Source organism: Mastomys coucha, unplaced genomic scaffold (genome assembly GCF_008632895.1).
Source record: "Mastomys coucha isolate ucsf_1 unplaced genomic scaffold, UCSF_Mcou_1 pScaffold6, whole genome shotgun sequence".
In the NCBI taxonomy this organism is placed as follows: domain Eukaryota; kingdom Metazoa; phylum Chordata; class Mammalia; order Rodentia; family Muridae; genus Mastomys; species Mastomys coucha.
The window spans coordinates 73721747-73740164 of record NW_022196912.1 but is presented as its reverse complement, the minus strand read 5'-3'; the positions used below and the strand labels follow the sequence as shown (position 1 = coordinate 73740164).

The 18418-nt window shown below is 41.0% G+C and overlaps 2 protein-coding genes across 3 annotated transcripts in view; one reads left to right on the top strand and one right to left on the bottom strand.

Moving 5' to 3' along the window:
• The window catches only part of Gemin2 (gem nuclear organelle associated protein 2), an 18291-nt gene extending 9751 nt beyond the window's left edge, over positions 1–8540 (bottom strand). The window contains exons 1-5 of one of the 2 annotated variants that reach the window (XM_031355330.1): positions 7219–8540; positions 6781–6865; positions 4152–4241; positions 3875–3934; positions 2750–2863 (exon numbers count right to left, since the gene is read on the bottom strand). In XM_031355330.1, the coding sequence (XP_031211190.1) occupies positions 2750–2863; positions 3875–3934; positions 4152–4241; positions 6781–6865; positions 7219–7355 (486 nt within the window). In that variant the 5' untranslated portion in view covers positions 7356–8540. The remainder of the gene's footprint in view (positions 1–2749; positions 2864–3874; positions 3935–4151; positions 4242–6780; positions 6866–7218) is intronic. The other variant, XM_031355329.1, reaches the window with a different exon arrangement.
• Positions 8541–9120: 580 nt separating this feature from the next.
• Sec23a (Sec23 homolog A, COPII coat complex component) overlaps positions 9121–18418 on the top strand; it is a 53010-nt gene continuing 43712 nt past the window's right edge. Inside the window, exons 1-4 of the mRNA XM_031355328.1 lie at positions 9121–9235; positions 14522–14767; positions 16675–16732; positions 17411–17497. Of these exons, the coding sequence (XP_031211188.1) occupies positions 14547–14767; positions 16675–16732; positions 17411–17497 (366 nt within the window). The 5' untranslated portion in view covers positions 9121–9235; positions 14522–14546. The remainder of the gene's footprint in view (positions 9236–14521; positions 14768–16674; positions 16733–17410; positions 17498–18418) is intronic.

Sequence of the window (18418 nt, the reverse complement as noted above, 5' to 3'; positions counted from 1 at the left end):
AAAAAGACAGGTTTACTAAATGACAACGTAAGAGGGGCTTCGTTTACGTCTGTGCAAACGGGTAAATTTCTTGCCAAACAAACGACAGGAAACTCCAAGGGCTAGGGATCCAGCTCTGTGATAGACCACTTGGTGAGTAAGTGTTAGACACTGGGTTTAAGTCTTGGTACTGTGGGGAAAAAATAAACAAACAAATAAATAAGAGGAAAAGTGGCTGGAGAAATGGCTCAGCAGTGACGGGTATTTGCTGACCCAATTTCAGTTCCCAGCACTCACACAGGTGGCTCTCAATGACCGGAAACACCAGTTCCTGAATCTGATGCTCCTGCCTAGCCTCTGTGGGCACCAGGCATGTGTGCTTGCCTCCTTATTCGATTTTCTTCTAAAACTGTTATTGTCTTGGCTTGCTATTATAGAATATATAAAACTGCCTCAAATGAAGAAAGTTAATGTTTTCACGTAGCGTCTTTAAAAATATCATACTTTTAAGATTTTAGTTATTAAAATCATATTCTTAGCCAGGCATGGGGGTACACATTTATAATCTTAGCACTCAGTACTTGTGAGACTGAGGCAGAAGGATCACTGAGTGAGTTTTAAAAATCTCATGTGTATCTGTGAGTGTATGTGTGTGTGTGTGTATATGTGTGAGTGTGTGTATGTATGTGTGTGTGTGTATGTGTGAGTGTGTGTATGTGTGTGTATGTATGTGTATGTGTGAGTGTGTGTGTATGTGTGTGTGTGTATGTGTGAGTGTGTGCGTATGTGTGTATGTGTGTGTGTATGTGTATGTGTGAGTGTGTGTGTGTATGTGAGTGTGTGTATGTGTGAGTGTATGTGTGTGTGTGTATGTGTGTATGTGTGTGTGTATGTGTGAGTGTGTGTGTGTATGTGAGTGTGTGTGTGAGTGTATGTGTGTGTGTGTGTATGTGTGTGAGTGTGTGTGTGTGTGTGTGTGTGTGTGTGTGTGTGTGTGTGTGTACACACCAAGGACTATCTTCAGGAGTTGACTTTCTCCTTCCACCATGTGGGTTCTGATGATTGAACTCAAGCTGTCAGGCTTGAGCCATCTGCTGGCACTCACAATGGGTTTGATGGGAACACCTTCAAACTTATAGGCAGGTCAATTGTGAAGAACAAGAAGTTAGCCACAAAATGTCTGATTATAGTAGCTACGTACATGGGTTGGCTGTGGTATCATGAGGATTTGAAGTCAAGTCATTCTGGGTTACACAATGACCTCCAGGCCAGCCTGGGTAAGACTGTCTCAGTGTCCTCCACAAAGTCACCAAAAACTTAAATATACTCTCAAGATTTCATGTGAAGAATAAACATCAATTACTCTAAAAATTTCTTAATTGGGCCATGCATGACTCACAGCAAACAGGAAACAGAGGCAGGAGGATCTCTGTTTGGGGCCAGCCTGGTCTACACAAGGAGTTCCAGGCCAGCCAGGGTTACACAGTGAGTCCCTATCTGACAATAAGACAAAAAAATGCAAAACAAAAACAAGAGTTTTCTAGTTATCATGTTTTCCTTTGTTTCTGACTATTTATAACTTAATATTTAATCCATAACCAATAATTTTAAAAACAAAACAAAACAAAAAAACCCACAAAACCCTAAAGTGACTTTTGAGAAGTTCATGCTGATGTTCTAGGGTGTGTATTCTTTTTTTTTTTTTAAACTTTTATTGCATTATGATGAGAAAAGTTACATGATTTCAATTTATCTGAATTTGTTAACATTTAAAAACATATTTCAATTAAATATAATTGAATCACATTCTTGTTTCCCTTTTGTACCACTGCTCCTCCCAGAGACCCCCCCTTCAATACTTACAATATCTTTTTTGTCATTAGGGTGTGTATTCTAAGTGCCTCTTTCTCTACTAACCTTTGTGGTTTGAATTCATATTAAAATGTTTTTATTAATTCCCAACCCTGCTTCACAAAATATCCAAATGAAAATAAACAAAGCAACAAGCCCTGAATCCTAGGTAGACAGGACAACATACACTCGTAACCCTAGCTACCCAAATGACTCTTTGGGGAAGAAGTGGATGGCAAGGCCATCCAGGCAAGGAGACTCTGTCCCAAAATAAAACAAACTAAAAACCCCTTAACTAATAGAATATCTTTTATCTTTTTTTTTTTTTTTTTTAAAGACAGGGTTTCTCTGTGTAGCCCTGGCTGTCCTGGAACTCTTGTAGACCAGGCTGGCCTCAAACTCAGAAATCCACCTGCCTCTGCCTCCCAAGTGCTGGGATTAAAGGCGTGCGCCACCACCACCCGGCTTAGAATATCTTTTAATTCATAAGATTATCATATAACTAATACAAAAGAGATGTGAGCCCAGTACACTATTTTACAAACTTGACTGACACTCTCTAAGTCAAATAGCCATGACCTAAGTGAGAACTTGAAAACGTTTCCTACACAGAATTGGCCAGTAGTTAATCTTTGCCAATCACACATCATCTCAGTCATACTTGGCTCTTTTTTTTTTGAGACACGGTTTCTCTGTGTAGATCAGGCTATCCCGGAACTCACAGAGACCTACCAGCCTCTGGCTCCCAAGTGCTGGGACTCAGTTTTGTTTTTCACAACCTGTAAATCTTAGGTCATGAGGTGTACACAAGCAGGCTGCAGTCCGAATTTGGCAGAGGCTGTGAACTGATCGTTCCAATATCCTAACAGAAGCATGCACTTCGGTGTCACTTCTCGTGTTTACCTATGTCACCACTTACTTTTACATAATCAATCCCAGGGCTTTCATCTGTAGATGGTCCAGTAGCTCCTTCAGCACATAACCTCTCACCCAGACAAAATTTTTTCCAGCCTTCTTCATCTTCAGATTTTGGCTGAAAGAAAAAAAATACTTATTTCTATTTATTTATTTTTATATTGAACAGTAAAAAAACACGGAGCCAAAGATGTCACTGAAGGGTACTTCAAATGCAAGAAATAAATAAAATTTTTGGCCCATTTTATTAAAAAAAAAAAACAAAAACCCACAAAATGTGAGGGTTTCATACACCCTTACTATCCCAACACAAAGACATGGTGCTAGTTAAGGATATAACTCTGCACGCTGTGCTCCAAATCCCTATGCTGAAGCTCTCACTGCAGGGGCTGGAGGCTGCGACTACTGCTGGGGACATGGACTTTTTTTTTTTTTTTTAGTTTTTCGAGACAGGGTTTCTCTGTGTATCCCTGGCTGTTCTGGAACTCACTCTGTAGACCAGGCTGGCCTCAAATTCAGAAATCCACCTGCCCCTGCCTCCCAAGTGCTGGGATGAGCCATGACCTTTTAAGAGTGAAGTCTAATCCAATCTGACAGCCGGTTTTCCAAAACCAAACCCATCTCTAGTATTCACTTATGTGTACATAGAGAACAACTATTTCGAGGCAATAATCCCTAAGAACACTTTCCAACTTTTCAGCCTTATTTACTTATTTTACTAGAACTGATACAACATTAATACTCTACCTTGACCCTGACAACTTTCATATACCCCAAATCTCTCAAGAGAAGGTGAATTAAAACAGTCATGGGCCAGGCTTGGTGGTACATGCCTTTAATCCCAGCACTCCAGAGGCAGAGGTGGGCAGATTCCCGTGTCTGAGTTAGCCTGGTCTACATAATGATTCTGTACCAGCTGGGGTGGTATAGTGATACTCTCAAAAAAAAGAAAAGCAAAAAAATATGAAGTGATTCAGGCTACTACTATATCAAGGTGATAAACTTATATAATGGTATATGATGAAAAATAAAAGTAATATGGACTAAACAATTAACTCTTCAAAGACTAGACTATGGATTATTTCACACAGGTACACAATGGACAATGTAAGGCAAGAAATCCACATACCATTGTCACATTACTATCCAACTGTTGCGATTTCCAGTGATTTCTATGCTTGTGTACACTCTAAAGGAAGAAAAATGAATGACCTTCAAAGAATGAGAAACTAAAAAGGTTTTGTATAAAATTTTAAACACCCACAGAAAATACATACCAATATGTTTAAGGATTAGAACAATTTGGTACCTTACTCATAAATACTTGTGTATTTACAGTTTTTCCAATTAGTCTAAGAACAGAAATACACCCGAAGAAGGTTAATTTTATTAAAAGGAACACTTGCCTGTCGAACAGTTGAGAAATGTGCCACTTGTTGTTGCTGCCACTGCAGTGTTGGGGAATAACCTTCAGGTGCAGGCTGGCATCCCGAAAGCTGGAAATCAGTCCATAAATGTTAGAGTCAATGTTAGTATTCTAACTAGAATCTTATGCCTCTGAAGAATTAAGAGTAAAAACGTTTCAGTGAATGATAAGATTATATAAGGAAATAAATAAACATTTTATCAGAGCAGAAAAGCAGGCAGTTCACGATACAACCTATGGACCAGTTAATAAAAGAGACCCTTTGTCATCTTACTAAAAAAATATGGACTGAATGATTATGGGTGAAGTCTCTATGAAATCTAAATGCTATGAACTTGAAGAATATAACTTTTTTTCCCTTGAGACAGGGTCTCTCTGTGTAGCCTTGGATAGCTGGAACTCTCTCAGATCACTAGAGGAGGCTGGCCTCAAACTCACAGAGATCCACTTGCCTGTCTCTCAAATGCTGGGATTAAAGGTGTGTGCCACCACCAGCTGGCTGAAGGATACAACCCAATTCTGTTTTTCTATAATAGTGAAGAGAAACAAAAAAAGAGATATACCCTAAATAAAGAATTTGGGGATGGTCAATTTATATCCAATAACTTAAAGATGCTTGACTTGAAAAGGTCTACTTGATTTCTTTTACTTTGGTGAGGGGTGGGGATTGGCATGGTGATGACTGACACCCCAGGGTTGTCAAACAAGGTGGCTAAATACTCTACATGCCTAGTCTTACTTTTATTTATTTAAATTATTTATTTATTTTATATATGACAAGTACAATGTAGCTTCAGACACACCAGAAGAGGGCATTGGATCCTATTACAGATGGTTATGAGCCGCCATGTGGTTGCTGGGAATTGAACTCAGGACCTCTGGAAGAACAATCAGTGTTCTTAACTGCTGAGCCATCTCTCCAGCCCCTAGTCTTATTTTCCAAAATAGTGCACAGGTAAGAAATGATCAGGTGTCAAGTTGGAGGATGTGTCAGCAGTTAAGAGCGCTGGCTGACTTTCATACTCCAACAGCCATATGGCAGTTCATGACCACCTAAAAAGGTATCTGATGCCCTTTTCTGGCATGCAGGTTTAATTGCAGCAGAGCACTCATACATAAAATAAACAACAAAAAATAGAAACAAGTCTAAAAAATATTTAAAAAAAACTCAATCAGGTATCACCTTCTAAGAAAACTCAATGAGGTAAATTTGAAAAAAAAAAAAAACACACACACAAGTATACATGAAATCATGTGCCATCTAGTGAAAATGTGTAAGGTTATATAAAACCTTATAGTGCATGGATTAAAATATCCTAATTATAAACATTAAAGGAATTACTTCAAACATAAAATTGTCAAAAACCTTCAAAAACAGAAAAACCTGACCTCAGGTTTACTATAATCTTCCCTGAGGAAAGACCCACCCACTCCCAAGTTTTGTTTTGTTTTTTTCTGATAGGGTCTCCCTATGTGGCTTTGGTTGTCCTGGAAATCACTACGTAGACTAGGCTAGCCTTGAACTTACAGAGGCCTGCCAGCCTCTGATTCATTTGTGCTGGTGTTAAAACCATGTACTACCATAAATGGCTGTGAGATCTTTTTTTTACTAAAGTTTTATTTCCTTTATGTGTATGAGTGTTTTGTCTGCATGGATGTCTGTGCATCACATGAATGCCTGGTACCTGAAAAGGTGTAAAGAGAGCATCAGATCCTTTGGAACTAGAGGTAGAGATGGTTGTGAGCCACCATCTGGGTGCTCAGAATTGAAACTGCATTGTCCTCTGGAAGAACATCCAGCACTCTTAACCACTGAGCTATACATTTTATGTAGTCCTATAGTTTTAACTACTCAGTGCCGTTTATTTTCTTCATGCAATGACCAGATGATGTAATTACTTGGCTATTTTTTGTGTCCTTCAGGAGACTGATACTGTACAAGCATAGGGAACTTTCCTTCTTCGGAGATGAGGGTCTTATATATATTCCAGTGTAGCCTGGAACCTTCTATGTAGTTGAGAGTGATCTGGACCTCTTGACCCTTTTGTCTCAACTTCCAAGTGCTAGGATTACAAGGGTGCTTACCAACGGGCCTGGTCTGTAGGGATCTTTCTTTATTATCCTCTGTTGTGTTCCTAGTGCCCAGTACAACCTAACTGCTTAACAAAAAGTGTGCTTGATAAGCAAATGAATGAAGAGTATGGACAGAAAGGTGCTAAGAAATTTGTGTTTCTATTCTGAGAAAATGATACCAGGTCAAATTGAAAAAGTGCACAATGCACCAGCTTAAAAATAACTATAAAGGTATATCTAGAAAAAAAATCCTTAATTAATTTATAAAGGTCAATATTAGTAAGCAATTGAAGTACTTTTGGGGGTGTGGGGGGAGTTAATCTCTTAAATGATAGACACACACATTTTCAGAGGGTCTCAAAGCAGTGTGGTCTCCAAACCAAAATGCTCCCGTGTCAGCTTCCAAGAGGTATCTAACTTTGTAAGGAGCAATCTAATCTTATACACACCATAACTGATATTCTTGATATGATAGGAAAAGCTTTAGTCTTGTGTGTGTGCTGTTAAAATATTCCCAGGTGGTTAGTAAAACTCACAGAAACGTTCACACTTTGCTTCCTTTTCAATTTTTTTGGGTCAATCTGGGCTACCACAACATCTGGACACTGGGCTGCTTCGATCCTACAAGTAATACATAAATAATACTTATTACTTATCGTTTTGTAGAACAGATACATTATACTTCATTATGTAATGGGAAATAAATTCAAGCTCACAAAGAATGAAACACCTGACACCTCGATTAAAAGCAAAGAAATTTAAGAGCACACATCTTATCTTAACGTGCAATGAAGTTCAAAAGATATTTGCCAGCCGTAGGGTGTAATACAAGGATCTTAAATTTCCCGGACCTCCCGAAAGATAGGAACCCAAGCAGAGGAGGGGACTGTTGCACACCAAGGGTCAAGCGCGGCACCAGGGCTATACACAGGGGCACGACACCCAGCCCACTCGCACAGGGCAAAATCACTCACTGCACCCTCCTCAGGTATTCCTGAGGCGTCCTGGGGGGTACCGAGGGATCGAAACCTTCCGTCAAGTCACAGGGCTCCACAGGTAACAACCGTGGCATCAACTCTTCCACCGCAGACTCAGCAGGAACCCACGCCATGGTACTTATTGCCGCCAGTCTCTCTTGGCGCCTGCGCCCAGTGTAGGTACGGCGCAGGCGCTCAAGCGACCTCCGCCTCGGCTACAGGCCACAGGCGTAAGGGGGCGGAGCCGCACAGGAGCAAACCTGCTGGTTGCATCAAGTTTATGACTCGTGTGGTGGAACGTAGTGCGCGAGAATAGTTCCTGGCAGAAGTGGTTCCTAAAGGGTTTCTAGGTCGTTCTACCTAATTCCATTTTCTCTTCTAAAGCTTGGGTAGGGGGACAGGGACCGAGGATGAACTTTGTAATCTTCAATATTTTTTTTTTAAATTAATGAACAATATTGCTACAATGGCCATCTTTAGAGTTCTAAAGTCTTTAACCGTTTGTAAACACATTACATTCTTCTAAATCCTACAACCCCTTTTAAGGTGGTGTCTTTCTGATTTCGCAGGGAACAGAGTGGATGAGTGCAGAAAATTTTTTTTCCTTTTCTTTTTTCGGATAGCATCTTAATGTTTAGCTGAGGCTAATCTGGAACTCATTAGGTAGCTCAAGGAGCCTTAAACTTGAAGTGATCCTCTGGAATACCAAGTGTCACACCTGGATATTTGAGACTGTGTCTTTTCTGTGGCCTAGAAGGATCTACAGTTTCCAATGTAACTTAAGCAGGGCTGCCTTTTTCCCCCTGACTACGTGATTACAGGCATGAGCCATCAATAGCGTAGCGAGATAGTTAAAAACCTTAAAATTATTATTTTGCGACTGCATGTGGGTAGGTGAGCGCATGTCACAGCAGGTGTGGAGGTCAGAATACAACTTTTGGGAGTAAATTCTCTTCCCCCTTCCCCCCCCCTCCGCAAATGAGGTTACTGAGCTGAGCCTTCTCATTGGCTCACTGGCTCTTGACACACAGACGAAAATACAAAATTACAAGAATCTGAGCATCTTTTTTTCTTGCGAAAACTTCAAATATTGTTAACTAGTGCTTCGTTCTTTCTCCGCTTGAACACACGGATAAAATAGGAAAAAAAACTTGCAAGGGCTTTTTATATACTAGCATTTTCTATAGTATTTTTATATTTTCTAGTATATACTAGAAAACAGAAAAACAATCATTCAAACAAACAGGAGAAGCGAAAGCTACATCTGGTAGTTAACAACTTTTTTTCTTCGTTGCTAGCAATGTCCCACAGTCAGGTATTTTAACCTTAGTGGTGGCGCACGCCTTTAAGCTCAGTACTTGGGAGGCAGAGGCAGGTGGATTTCTGAGTTCGAGGCCAGCCTCGTCTACAGAGTGAGTTCCAGGACAGCCAAGGCTATTACCCTGTCTCTGTCTCGAAAAAGCAACAAAAACCCCAAAACAACAACAACAACAAAACCAAAAAAAAAAAAAAACCTTAATACTAAGCGTGGACTCCTAACCCTTGAAGCTTCGCAGCAGGGTTTTCCGCCAGGTCCCACCTTTTATTACTCCGGTTACATCTTTTCCGCCACCCGCCCCGCCTATTGCTTCCTGCTCGCCCCGCCCCTTCCTGGATTGTCCCCGCCCTCTGCCTTGCTTGGACTTCTTTCACGCTCGCCCCGCCCTCTTTATTACCAGTTCCCCTTCTCCGCCACTCATCTCGCCCATTACCTTCTTCACGCCCCGCCCCTTCCGGGGCTGTTCCCGCCCCTTTGCTCCCGCTTTCCCCGCCCCTCCGTTGGTCGCACCTCCCCGCCTCCTCCCGTTTGACGTGGCAGAGGCGGCACCAGCCATGTTGTCCTGGACGAGGCCCTCCCAGAGACCGGGGGCGGGGCGGTGCCGCCCCTGATTGCGGTGCCACGGCTACTCCAGAGCCTTGGAGCGGACTGACTGTGCAAGGCGGAGGCTGTGGCCGTCACGGAGCTCCTAGGAAGGTACTGTGGTAAGGACTGGTGTGGCAGCCACCTCTGCTCCACCGGGGTCTTAATCGGAGCCGGGAGGCGGGCAGCGAGCCGGAGTCCTAGGACTGTGCTGGCTCTGTACTGGCTGTGCTCTAGCCTAAGCAGCGAGGCGTGCCGGAGGCTGTGGCCCAGCGCCGAACCTAGAGCGCTGAGCCCTGTGCTTGTCATGGCGACGGAGCGCCCTCGTCTCTAAGTCCTCCTAGTGTAGGTGGAAGGACAGGAGCGGGATGGAGAACGACAGTGTGAGCATCTGGCCCTGCACCCACCCCCACCCTTGGGTGACACGCTTTCCCATCCCTGTCCGGGGCTCCTGAGCCCTGGGGCCTCTAGGTTCGTTTCTTGACTGCTCAGGAGTGCCTTAGACTTTGAACCCAGGTGACTACATCACCCGTAATTTGGCCTTGGGCCTTATAAAGGTTAAAGAGAAAATTACCAGGTATAGTTAGTGTTTTGGGTCTTGATTAATGATCAGTTTTCAGAACTGAGCAATACCATGCATGCACTGGGGCATTTATTCTGTCTGTAGAGCTTTACTTTTTGTGGGAAAGGAAGGGTTACGAGTTACAATAAATCCATAGGTAGACTAGAATGGAGACGTTTAATTCATTGTCAACTAAACTCCTGTCGTGTCTTAACACAACCCCACCCTAAGCCACGGATAACTAGGCATATTTGCTAAGAGAAATTTAAATTTAAATGCACATTAAATCTTCCTTCTTGTCAGCATCTTCAGAAGTCTTTTGTTTTTAATTGTTTCAACGACTTGTAGTATTATTGCGCCAAATTTCTCATATAACTGATGTGAAATTTGAAGGCCAGAGAAGTTTATTGCCGCGCTTAGGGAGCAAAACATTTGTTACTCAGTACACTTCATTGGAAATTTTACAATTGAGGCTGGATCAGAAAGATAGATCAGAAGTTAAGAGCACTGGTTGCTTATCCACATGAATGCACACACACACACACACACACACACACACACACACACACACGCTTACAACTGGCTTACAACCATTTGTAATACACATACATACACAGTGGCTCATTACTGACTTCCATCTATTTGTAACACATCTACGCATCTCCCCACTCCCTCCAACCCCCCAGGCTCACCACTGGTTTACAAGCAACTCCATTCTTAGAGAGTCCACCGCCCTCTTCTGGCTTCCACAGGTACTGCCCAGACACACTATACAAACCGTTACAAGCAAAACACCAGTACACAAAAATGAAATAAATATATATAAAAGAAAATTTGCGACTGAAGCATAGGGAAATAAAATGGTAACAGATAACTAATTTACTTAAAGTTTGTATATTTTCCCATTAGGAATGCATAAGGAGGTTAAAATGGAATAGAGAAAAACAATACTTTGGAAAGCCTTTCAGGATATAGCAAAATATTTGCTGTGTTATGTTAAAGTGACATGATGCTTTGGTTCTATCAGGAGAAATTATTAATTAAAATAGTTCCCACTGCTATAAATTATTGAAAAATGTGACTTTTTTGTATCTTGCATCACTTTTTAAAATGATGAGTTTGTTAAATCTGCATTTTAACAACATTTCAGGATATGTGTGTGTGTTTAAAGATTTATTTATTTATTATATGTAAGTACACTGTAGTTGTCTTCAGACACCCCAGAAGAGAGCATCAGATCTCATTACAGATGGTTGTGAGCCACCATGTGGTTGCTGGGATTTGAACTCAGGAGGACCTTCGGAAGACAATTCAGTGCTCTTACCCACTGAGCCATCTCTCCAGTACCAGTATGTGTGTTTTAAACCGGGTCTTATTATGGCTGGTCTGGAACTGACAAGAGATCTACTTGCCTCTGCCTCCTGAGTGCTAGGATTAAAGTCTTGTCCTAACAAGCTTGGCTCTATTTTTAGGCTAATGTTTGTATTAGATGATAAGGTGCTAGCCAAATTATGTCATCACATTAAGGAAGTTTGTGAAAGGACTTTTGAGGTGGGCTTTGTGATTTGAAGCGTGAACAGTTATTACTTTGGAAAGAGAAGTAAGGAAGTTGTGCATGACCATGTAACTGGACAAAGTAAGAGCAGAGTGCAACTTGCCTCAAATGATTGCTGAGAAGTGAGAGTGCTAACAAGTTTAGTGAACAGCAGTGAGTGGATCTGTGGCTTTAGAGCAGGAGAGAGAGGTAGAGAGAAAAAACTGAGCAAGAGGGTTACTGTGCTCAGATATCACTCAGGTGACATTTTGTATGTTCTAATAAAGTATAAGGATGTGGGGTAGAATTCAGTCCAGGGGGTGGGGAGATGGCTCAGCCATGAAGAGCATCGACTACTCTTCCTTTCAGAGGACCGGGGTTTTTCCAGCACCCACATGACCAATCATAACTGTCTGTAACTCCAGTTCTAGGGAGTCTGATACCCTCACACATACATATATACAGGCAAAGCACCAATGCACATACAGTAAAAAACCAATCATTTAAAGAAGCATTCTAGGTATGGGTCCAGCCCACTGCCTGGTGTAGAAATGTCACCCTGCTCTTGCTTACGTGTGAACGCTTTCTGAGTCTTTAATCTTTCTCATTGAGAGGGAATGAAGGCAGTGGTTCTCAGGACCTCCTTATACTTTTTTTTTTTTTTTCCAAGACAGGGTTTCTCTGTACAGCCCTGGCTGTCCTGGAACTCACTCTGTAGACCAGGCTGGCCTCGAACTCAGGAATCCACCTGCCTCTGCCACCCAAGTGCTGGAATTAAAGGCATGCATCACCACTGCCCAGCTCATAACTTATTTTTAAATGACAGATGCTTACTGGCTTTTATTAAGGAAATATCTAATGAGAATATGTCCTGAAATCACTGGGATTAAAGGCATGCGCCACCACTGCCTGGCTCCCTCCTTATACTTTTAAATAGTATTGAGGATTCAAAGAAAAACATGTTTACTTTTATATCCTAAAAAAAAACAAAACAAAAAAACAAAAATAAAACAAGTATGTGGAGACTGCATTCTACACTTGATCTTAGCCAAAAGACCGAGTATCGATGAAGACTGCATTCTAACAGAGGAGTGAGGAGGGGAAACAAAAAAAATATAATTTTTATTCATGCAATCATTTTCTTACATGTGGTCTCTGCTCCCTTGCTCTTCTCCCATTACTTTTAGTTTTGTTTCTTTGAGACAGAGTTTCATTCTGTCAACTGGTAGCCCAGGTTACAGCAGTCTTTCTATCTTAGTCTCCCCTAGTGCTGGAGTTGCAAGCATGCACCACCATGCCTTTCTCTGCTGGTTATATCATATGGGCTTTTTGCTTCTTTTTCCAAGGACAGAGCCTAGTGAACAGGCCAGCAACAGATGGAAAGTCATTCAAGCCTCATCCATCAGTGTGCATGGCTCACAGAATTAATCCTAGATATGACAACATCTAAGTTTCCTCCCCACTTGGTCTTGTCAGCATTTTTATGAACTAGAAACGTATTTCTCAGTTTTGGAAGAAATCCAATCCAGATGCTATATTGGGTATCTGGTGAGGGCCTGTTTTCTGGTGGATACGTGGCACTTTGTAGTTTATTTTTATGTGGCAGAAAAGACAGTAGAGTTTTCTGGAGTCTTTTAAAAATAAGGCCACAAATCCTATTCATTTAAAATCAGGATTTCCCCCCACTGTCTCTCTTAGAAACGTTAATATCCATATTTGTTTTTCTGACAATGTAGGTCCATGATTTTAAATTATTTTTTTAAACTTAATTGAAAAAATTGTTTTATTTTTATGGATGTTTTGCCTGCATGAATGTCTGTGTACCACGTGGATGCCTGTTGCCTCAGATTCTAGAGGGTACTAGATCCCCTGGAGCTGGAGACATAGAATCTGGTTGTAAGCTATCACATGGGTACTAGGAATTGATCCCAATAGCCAGTGCTCCTAGTTACAGAACCATCTCTCCATCCGTGCCTACCCTTTTTTAAGTTTTCTTTCTTTTCTTTTTTTTTTTCTTCCTTTTGCCTCAGACAACAGTATGACCATTTTTTTTTTTAAAATGTGTATGGGTACTTTGCTTGCCTGTATGTCTGTGTACCATTTGTGTACCTAGTGTCTTTGGGGGCTGGAAGAAAGAATCAGAGCCCCTGGAACCGGAGTTACAGATGGTTGTTAGCTGCCATGTGGGTGCTGGAAACTGAACCGAGTTGCCCTGTAAAGAGCTATGAGTGTTCCTAACTATTGCTGTCTCTCCAACTTCAATTTTTTAAACCTGATTGCCTTCATTTTGTGCATTAGTATTAGAATTGTGTGCTTCTGTGCATTTGGGTTCTTTAGCTTTAATTCACGACTAACCATTCTCTCCAGCTTAAGAGCCAGAGGCAGGACTGTACTCTAGATGGGGAAGCCAGCACCCTAGCCAGCCAGTTAGAAGGTAATACATGGTTGTGGTGATACATGGTATAATACCAGCACTTGGGAAGCCAGCACCCGAGCCAGCCAGTTAGAAGGTAATACATGGTTGTGGTGATACATGGTATAATACCAGCACTTGGGAAGCCCCCGCTGGAGCAGGGAGGATTTCAGGATAACCTGGTTTTATAGTGAGACTCTTTCAAAACAATGACAGTGACAAACAATAACTAGGAAGCCTAAACCCACCTATGAATTTAAAACATTATGTTAAAATTATATATCTCAAATGCTTTGAGATATATAGCCACTACAACAAGTTAGGCTTCAGTTCCTGTGAGGGGCTCTGTGAAATGTAAATCCTGGGGATAGCACTTAATAGGCATTTGTTTATCATGCTACTAGTATTCTCTTCCTAGCCTTAGGAATAGCAGAAGTACTATTAAATGGTCTCTTAGAAAGTCCGGTGAGAGCTTGCCGTTTTATAATTAAAAACCATGCATATTTTATACTTTTATGAATTTTGTATCTGTTTATTTGGAGGTCAGAGGGCACCTTGGTTCTCTTCTTCTACCATATGGGTCCTAGGGATCAAACTCTGCTTGTCAGACCCTCCAGCAAGTGCCTTTAACCCTGTCTCAGGTCCTTGTCAACAGTTTTAAAAGAGTGAAAATCCCTTCCTTCCTCCCTTCCTTCCTCCCTCCCTCCCTTCCTTCCTCTTACTGCCTTGCTAGCACTAGGCTCTGTAGAGGCATTACAGACTCTGAGTGGAGTTGCTATATTTTCATTTAGTCTTCATTTTTAATGTCAATATAAAAGATGGGAAAACATAATTACTTTTAATTTCTTATAGGCTTTTAGACTTTTAAATATCTTTTGACTTTTGTCTCAGACAGAAATAAGAATCAAGTGCTACAATGACAACCTATTTGGAATTTATCCAACAAAATGAAGAACGAGATGGGGTCCGGTTCAGTTGGAATGTTTGGCCATCTAGTCGTCTAGAAGCTACAAGAATGGTTGTCCCAGTGGCAGCCCTGTTTACTCCTCTGAAGGAGAGACCCGACCTACCACCTATTCAGTATGAGCCTGTCCTGTGCAGTAGGACCACTTGCCGTGCAGTTTTGAATCCTTTATGGTAATTAAATACATGGAAAAACTAATGTGATAATACTGTTCATAACTGTAATTTGTGCTAGGGGGTTTAGCTGAGCCAATAGAGTGCTTACCTAGCATACACAGGGCCCTGGTTCAATCCCTAGCTTCACAAAAACCAGCACACACCTGTGATCTCAGAGAGTGGAGGCAGGGGAATTCTGTTAAAATTATCTTTGGCAGGCAGATTTCTGAGTTCGAGGTCAGGCTGGTCTACAGAGTGAGTTCCAGGACAGCCAGGGCTACTCAGCCCTGTCTTGAAAAACCAAAAAAAACCAAAAAAGATTATCTTTGGCTACATAGCAAATTCAGAGACAATCTGGGCTACATGAGATCATCTCAACAAAAAGAAAAGAAAAATAAATTGTTTCTTGTTCATTTATGTAAGAAATCCATTTTTTTTCTTTTTAGAGCTACAGTCAAGTACAAAGAACTTTAATTTTGATATTCTAGTTATAGTGAATTGGTAATGTGAAGGGATCAGATACAAATGTTATTATAAAAACTATTATATCCTTTTAAGGATACTCACTTATGGTACTGGCTATATATGAACCTATCTTATGACTTGGTCAAAATTGAGTTGGTGTGATATTCAAAAGGTGCTAATATATTTTGAAACAGGGTTTCTCTGTTTAGACCTTGGCGGGCATGGAGCTCAAGAGGTTTGCCTGCCTCTGCCTCCTGAGTGCTAGGATTTTTTTTTTTTTTTTTTTTTCCGGAGACAGGGTTTCTCTGTGTATCCCTGGCTGTCCTGGAACTCACTCTGTAGACCAGGCTGGCCTCGAACTCAGAAATCCACCTGCCTCTGCCTCCCAAGTGCTGGGATTAAAGGTGTGTGACAACCAAGAGGTGCTGTCATTTCTAAGGCAAAATTTCAGAAGACATTTTTAAAATTTCACTTCTACCTCTTATCTAGTCTGCTTGTGAATATAGTGAGTTCTATCTCCAAAACATTATGGATTCTTTGGTTTTTACTTGGTATTTGCTGGTGCTGGTTTATAGGTGTGTGCCACTCTGCCTGGCTCAACCTGTCTTTCTGATCAATGTGCTATCTTACATCTTTTCTCTTTCTGAGCCTTGAGCACACCAACTTTATCTACAGCCTGACACCTTGCAACCTTTTCCTGTGGTTGGCTTCTTTTCCTTCAGGCTGTTCTTCAAGTTCTGAAGTCACTCCTTTGTTTTTGTTAGCCTTTATCTTAGCTGTTGTTGATTTTTATGTTTTTGAGGCAATCTCACTATGTGACTGGCCTGGAACCTGCTCTGTAGCCTGCGTAGCCTTGAACTTGCTGCAGTGGTCTTGCTTCTGCCTCAGATTGCAAGTGTGTACTGACATGCCTGGCCAAGAAGGCTCTGCTTTAAAGTAGCACATTCTTTAGGAATATCTCTTTGTTTTCTTTATCTGTTTAATTAAAAGTTAATTTTGTGTGTGTGTGTGCATGCACATATGCATGTATGTGCTTGTGCATGTGTGGTACTGTGTGTTCGGAGGTCAGTGAACAACTTTTTAGAGTTGGATCTCTTCTGTCACAGCTCTGGGCATTGAACTTCAGTTGTTAGGCTTTCTTGAGAAGCACTTTGACCCATTGAGCCATCTTGCTGGCCTTTTAATCTTTATTACTGCTACTTAAGTAATATTTTCAGCTGAGTGTGATAGTAAAGGTCACTCCAAAAAACTCAACCCATTCTCAGGGTACAGTTTAGTTTAGTGATAAATGATTGCCTAATGTATAAGGTTCAACTCCTCATGCCTCAATAAAAACCAATCACTTTGATCATTAATTTTAACCCATTCATGCATTTGAATGAAATTAATTTTATTTAAAGTAAAGTCCTTGTAAGATTGAGCCGAAACGTTGCCTAACCATCTGTTTTTTCTTACAACAGTCAAGTGGATTATCGAGCAAAACTCTGGGCTTGCAACTTTTGTTACCAAAGGAATCAGGTAAGAACATCTCTTACAGATGCTAATGCTGTAGTGCTGGTCATATAGGGAAGTACATGTTTAAAAAAGGATAAAACAGTTATGACAAAATTTTTTCTTTGCATTAAGTATATTGGTTGTGTGCGGGTGGGCGTGCATGCACAATGCTGAGCATGTGGAGGGCAGAAGTCAGATGAGGGGTTTGGTTCTCTGTTTATAACTTATGGGCCCAGGGATCAAGGTAGTGAGGGTTAGAAGGAATACCTTTATCTACTGTCATCTCACCAGCCTGGAAATATCTCCTTAGTAATTACATGAGACTAGATTGGTCTACAGTGAGTTTCAGGACAACCAGAGCTGCATAGAAATACCCTGTCTCCAAAATAAAAACAAAAACAAAAGCAAAGAAACAAAGGCCAAGCTGGGCAGTGGTGGCGTATGCCTTTGATCCCAGCACTTGGGAGGCAGAGGCAGGCAGATTTCTGAGTTCGAGGCCAGCCTGGTCTACAGAGTGAGTTCCAGGATAGCCAGGGATGTACAGAGAAACCCTGTCTTGAAAAACCAAGAAAAAACAAAACCAAAAAAACAAAGACCCAAAAAAAAGGTAAAAATTTAAATGATAAGGAAATAATTTTGAATTTAAAGCTGTATTTGTTTCTGGCAAATAATTTGGTAATCATTTTGCTTTTCTGCTTGTAGTTTCCACCTACGTATGCTGGGATATCTGAATTGAACCAGCCTGCCGAGCTTTTACCCCAGTTTTCAAGCATTGAATATGTAGTTCTGGTAAGAATATAAAAGTAGGTATTTAAGAAAGCTATAAATAGACAAGGGCTTATGTCAGAATAATTGTGAAAATTGACATGATTTTAAGGGCATGCCAGCAAATCAGACTGAAGATTTCAAAGGTAAGAACTGTCAAGGTCAACTTGATGAAAGTCATTTCTGACTGGATTTATTTGTTGATTGGTCAGATACTAGGTAGGACATTGTGACTTGACCATTAAGCACGAAACTATGGGCTTTGGGCTGGAGAGATGGCTCAGTAGTTAAGACCACTGGTTGCTCTTCCAGAGGTCCTGAGTTCAATTCCCAGCAACCACATGATGGCTCACAACCATCCGTAATGAGATCTGACACCCTCTTCTGTAATGGGATCTGATGCCCTCTTCTGGTGTGTCTGAAGACAGCTACAGTGTACTCATATACGTAAAAAAAAAATACCGTCAACCTACTGTTGGCATAATATTAAAAGTGCCATAATATTAAAAATAAATAAAGCCAGCCAACATTTTATTTTTTTAAAAAAGTATGAGCTTTATTTTATAATTGGAACTTCCCTTGTCATACACTTACTCAATAAAGTGCTAAATCTGCTGATGTGTCCCTGAGTTTATGAATGAACATATCCTTGAATTGGGAATATAATTTTTCTTCCTAGTATGAGCACTTTTACAAAGTTGCTTATAGATTTAATTATGGAGAGCGGGGCATGTTAGGTCATTCCTGAGATCAGAGAACTTTGATTGTGGAAGCAGAAGTATCAGGAGTTCAAGGTTATCTTGGTCTGTGAGTTTGAGGCCCACCTGGGTTTTATGAAACTCTGTCTCAGAACAAAAATAATTAAAAAAAAATGTAGAAGTCTAAAAATGTAAATAGCCGGGCAGTGGTGGCGCACGCCTTTAATCCCAGCACTTGGGAGGCAGA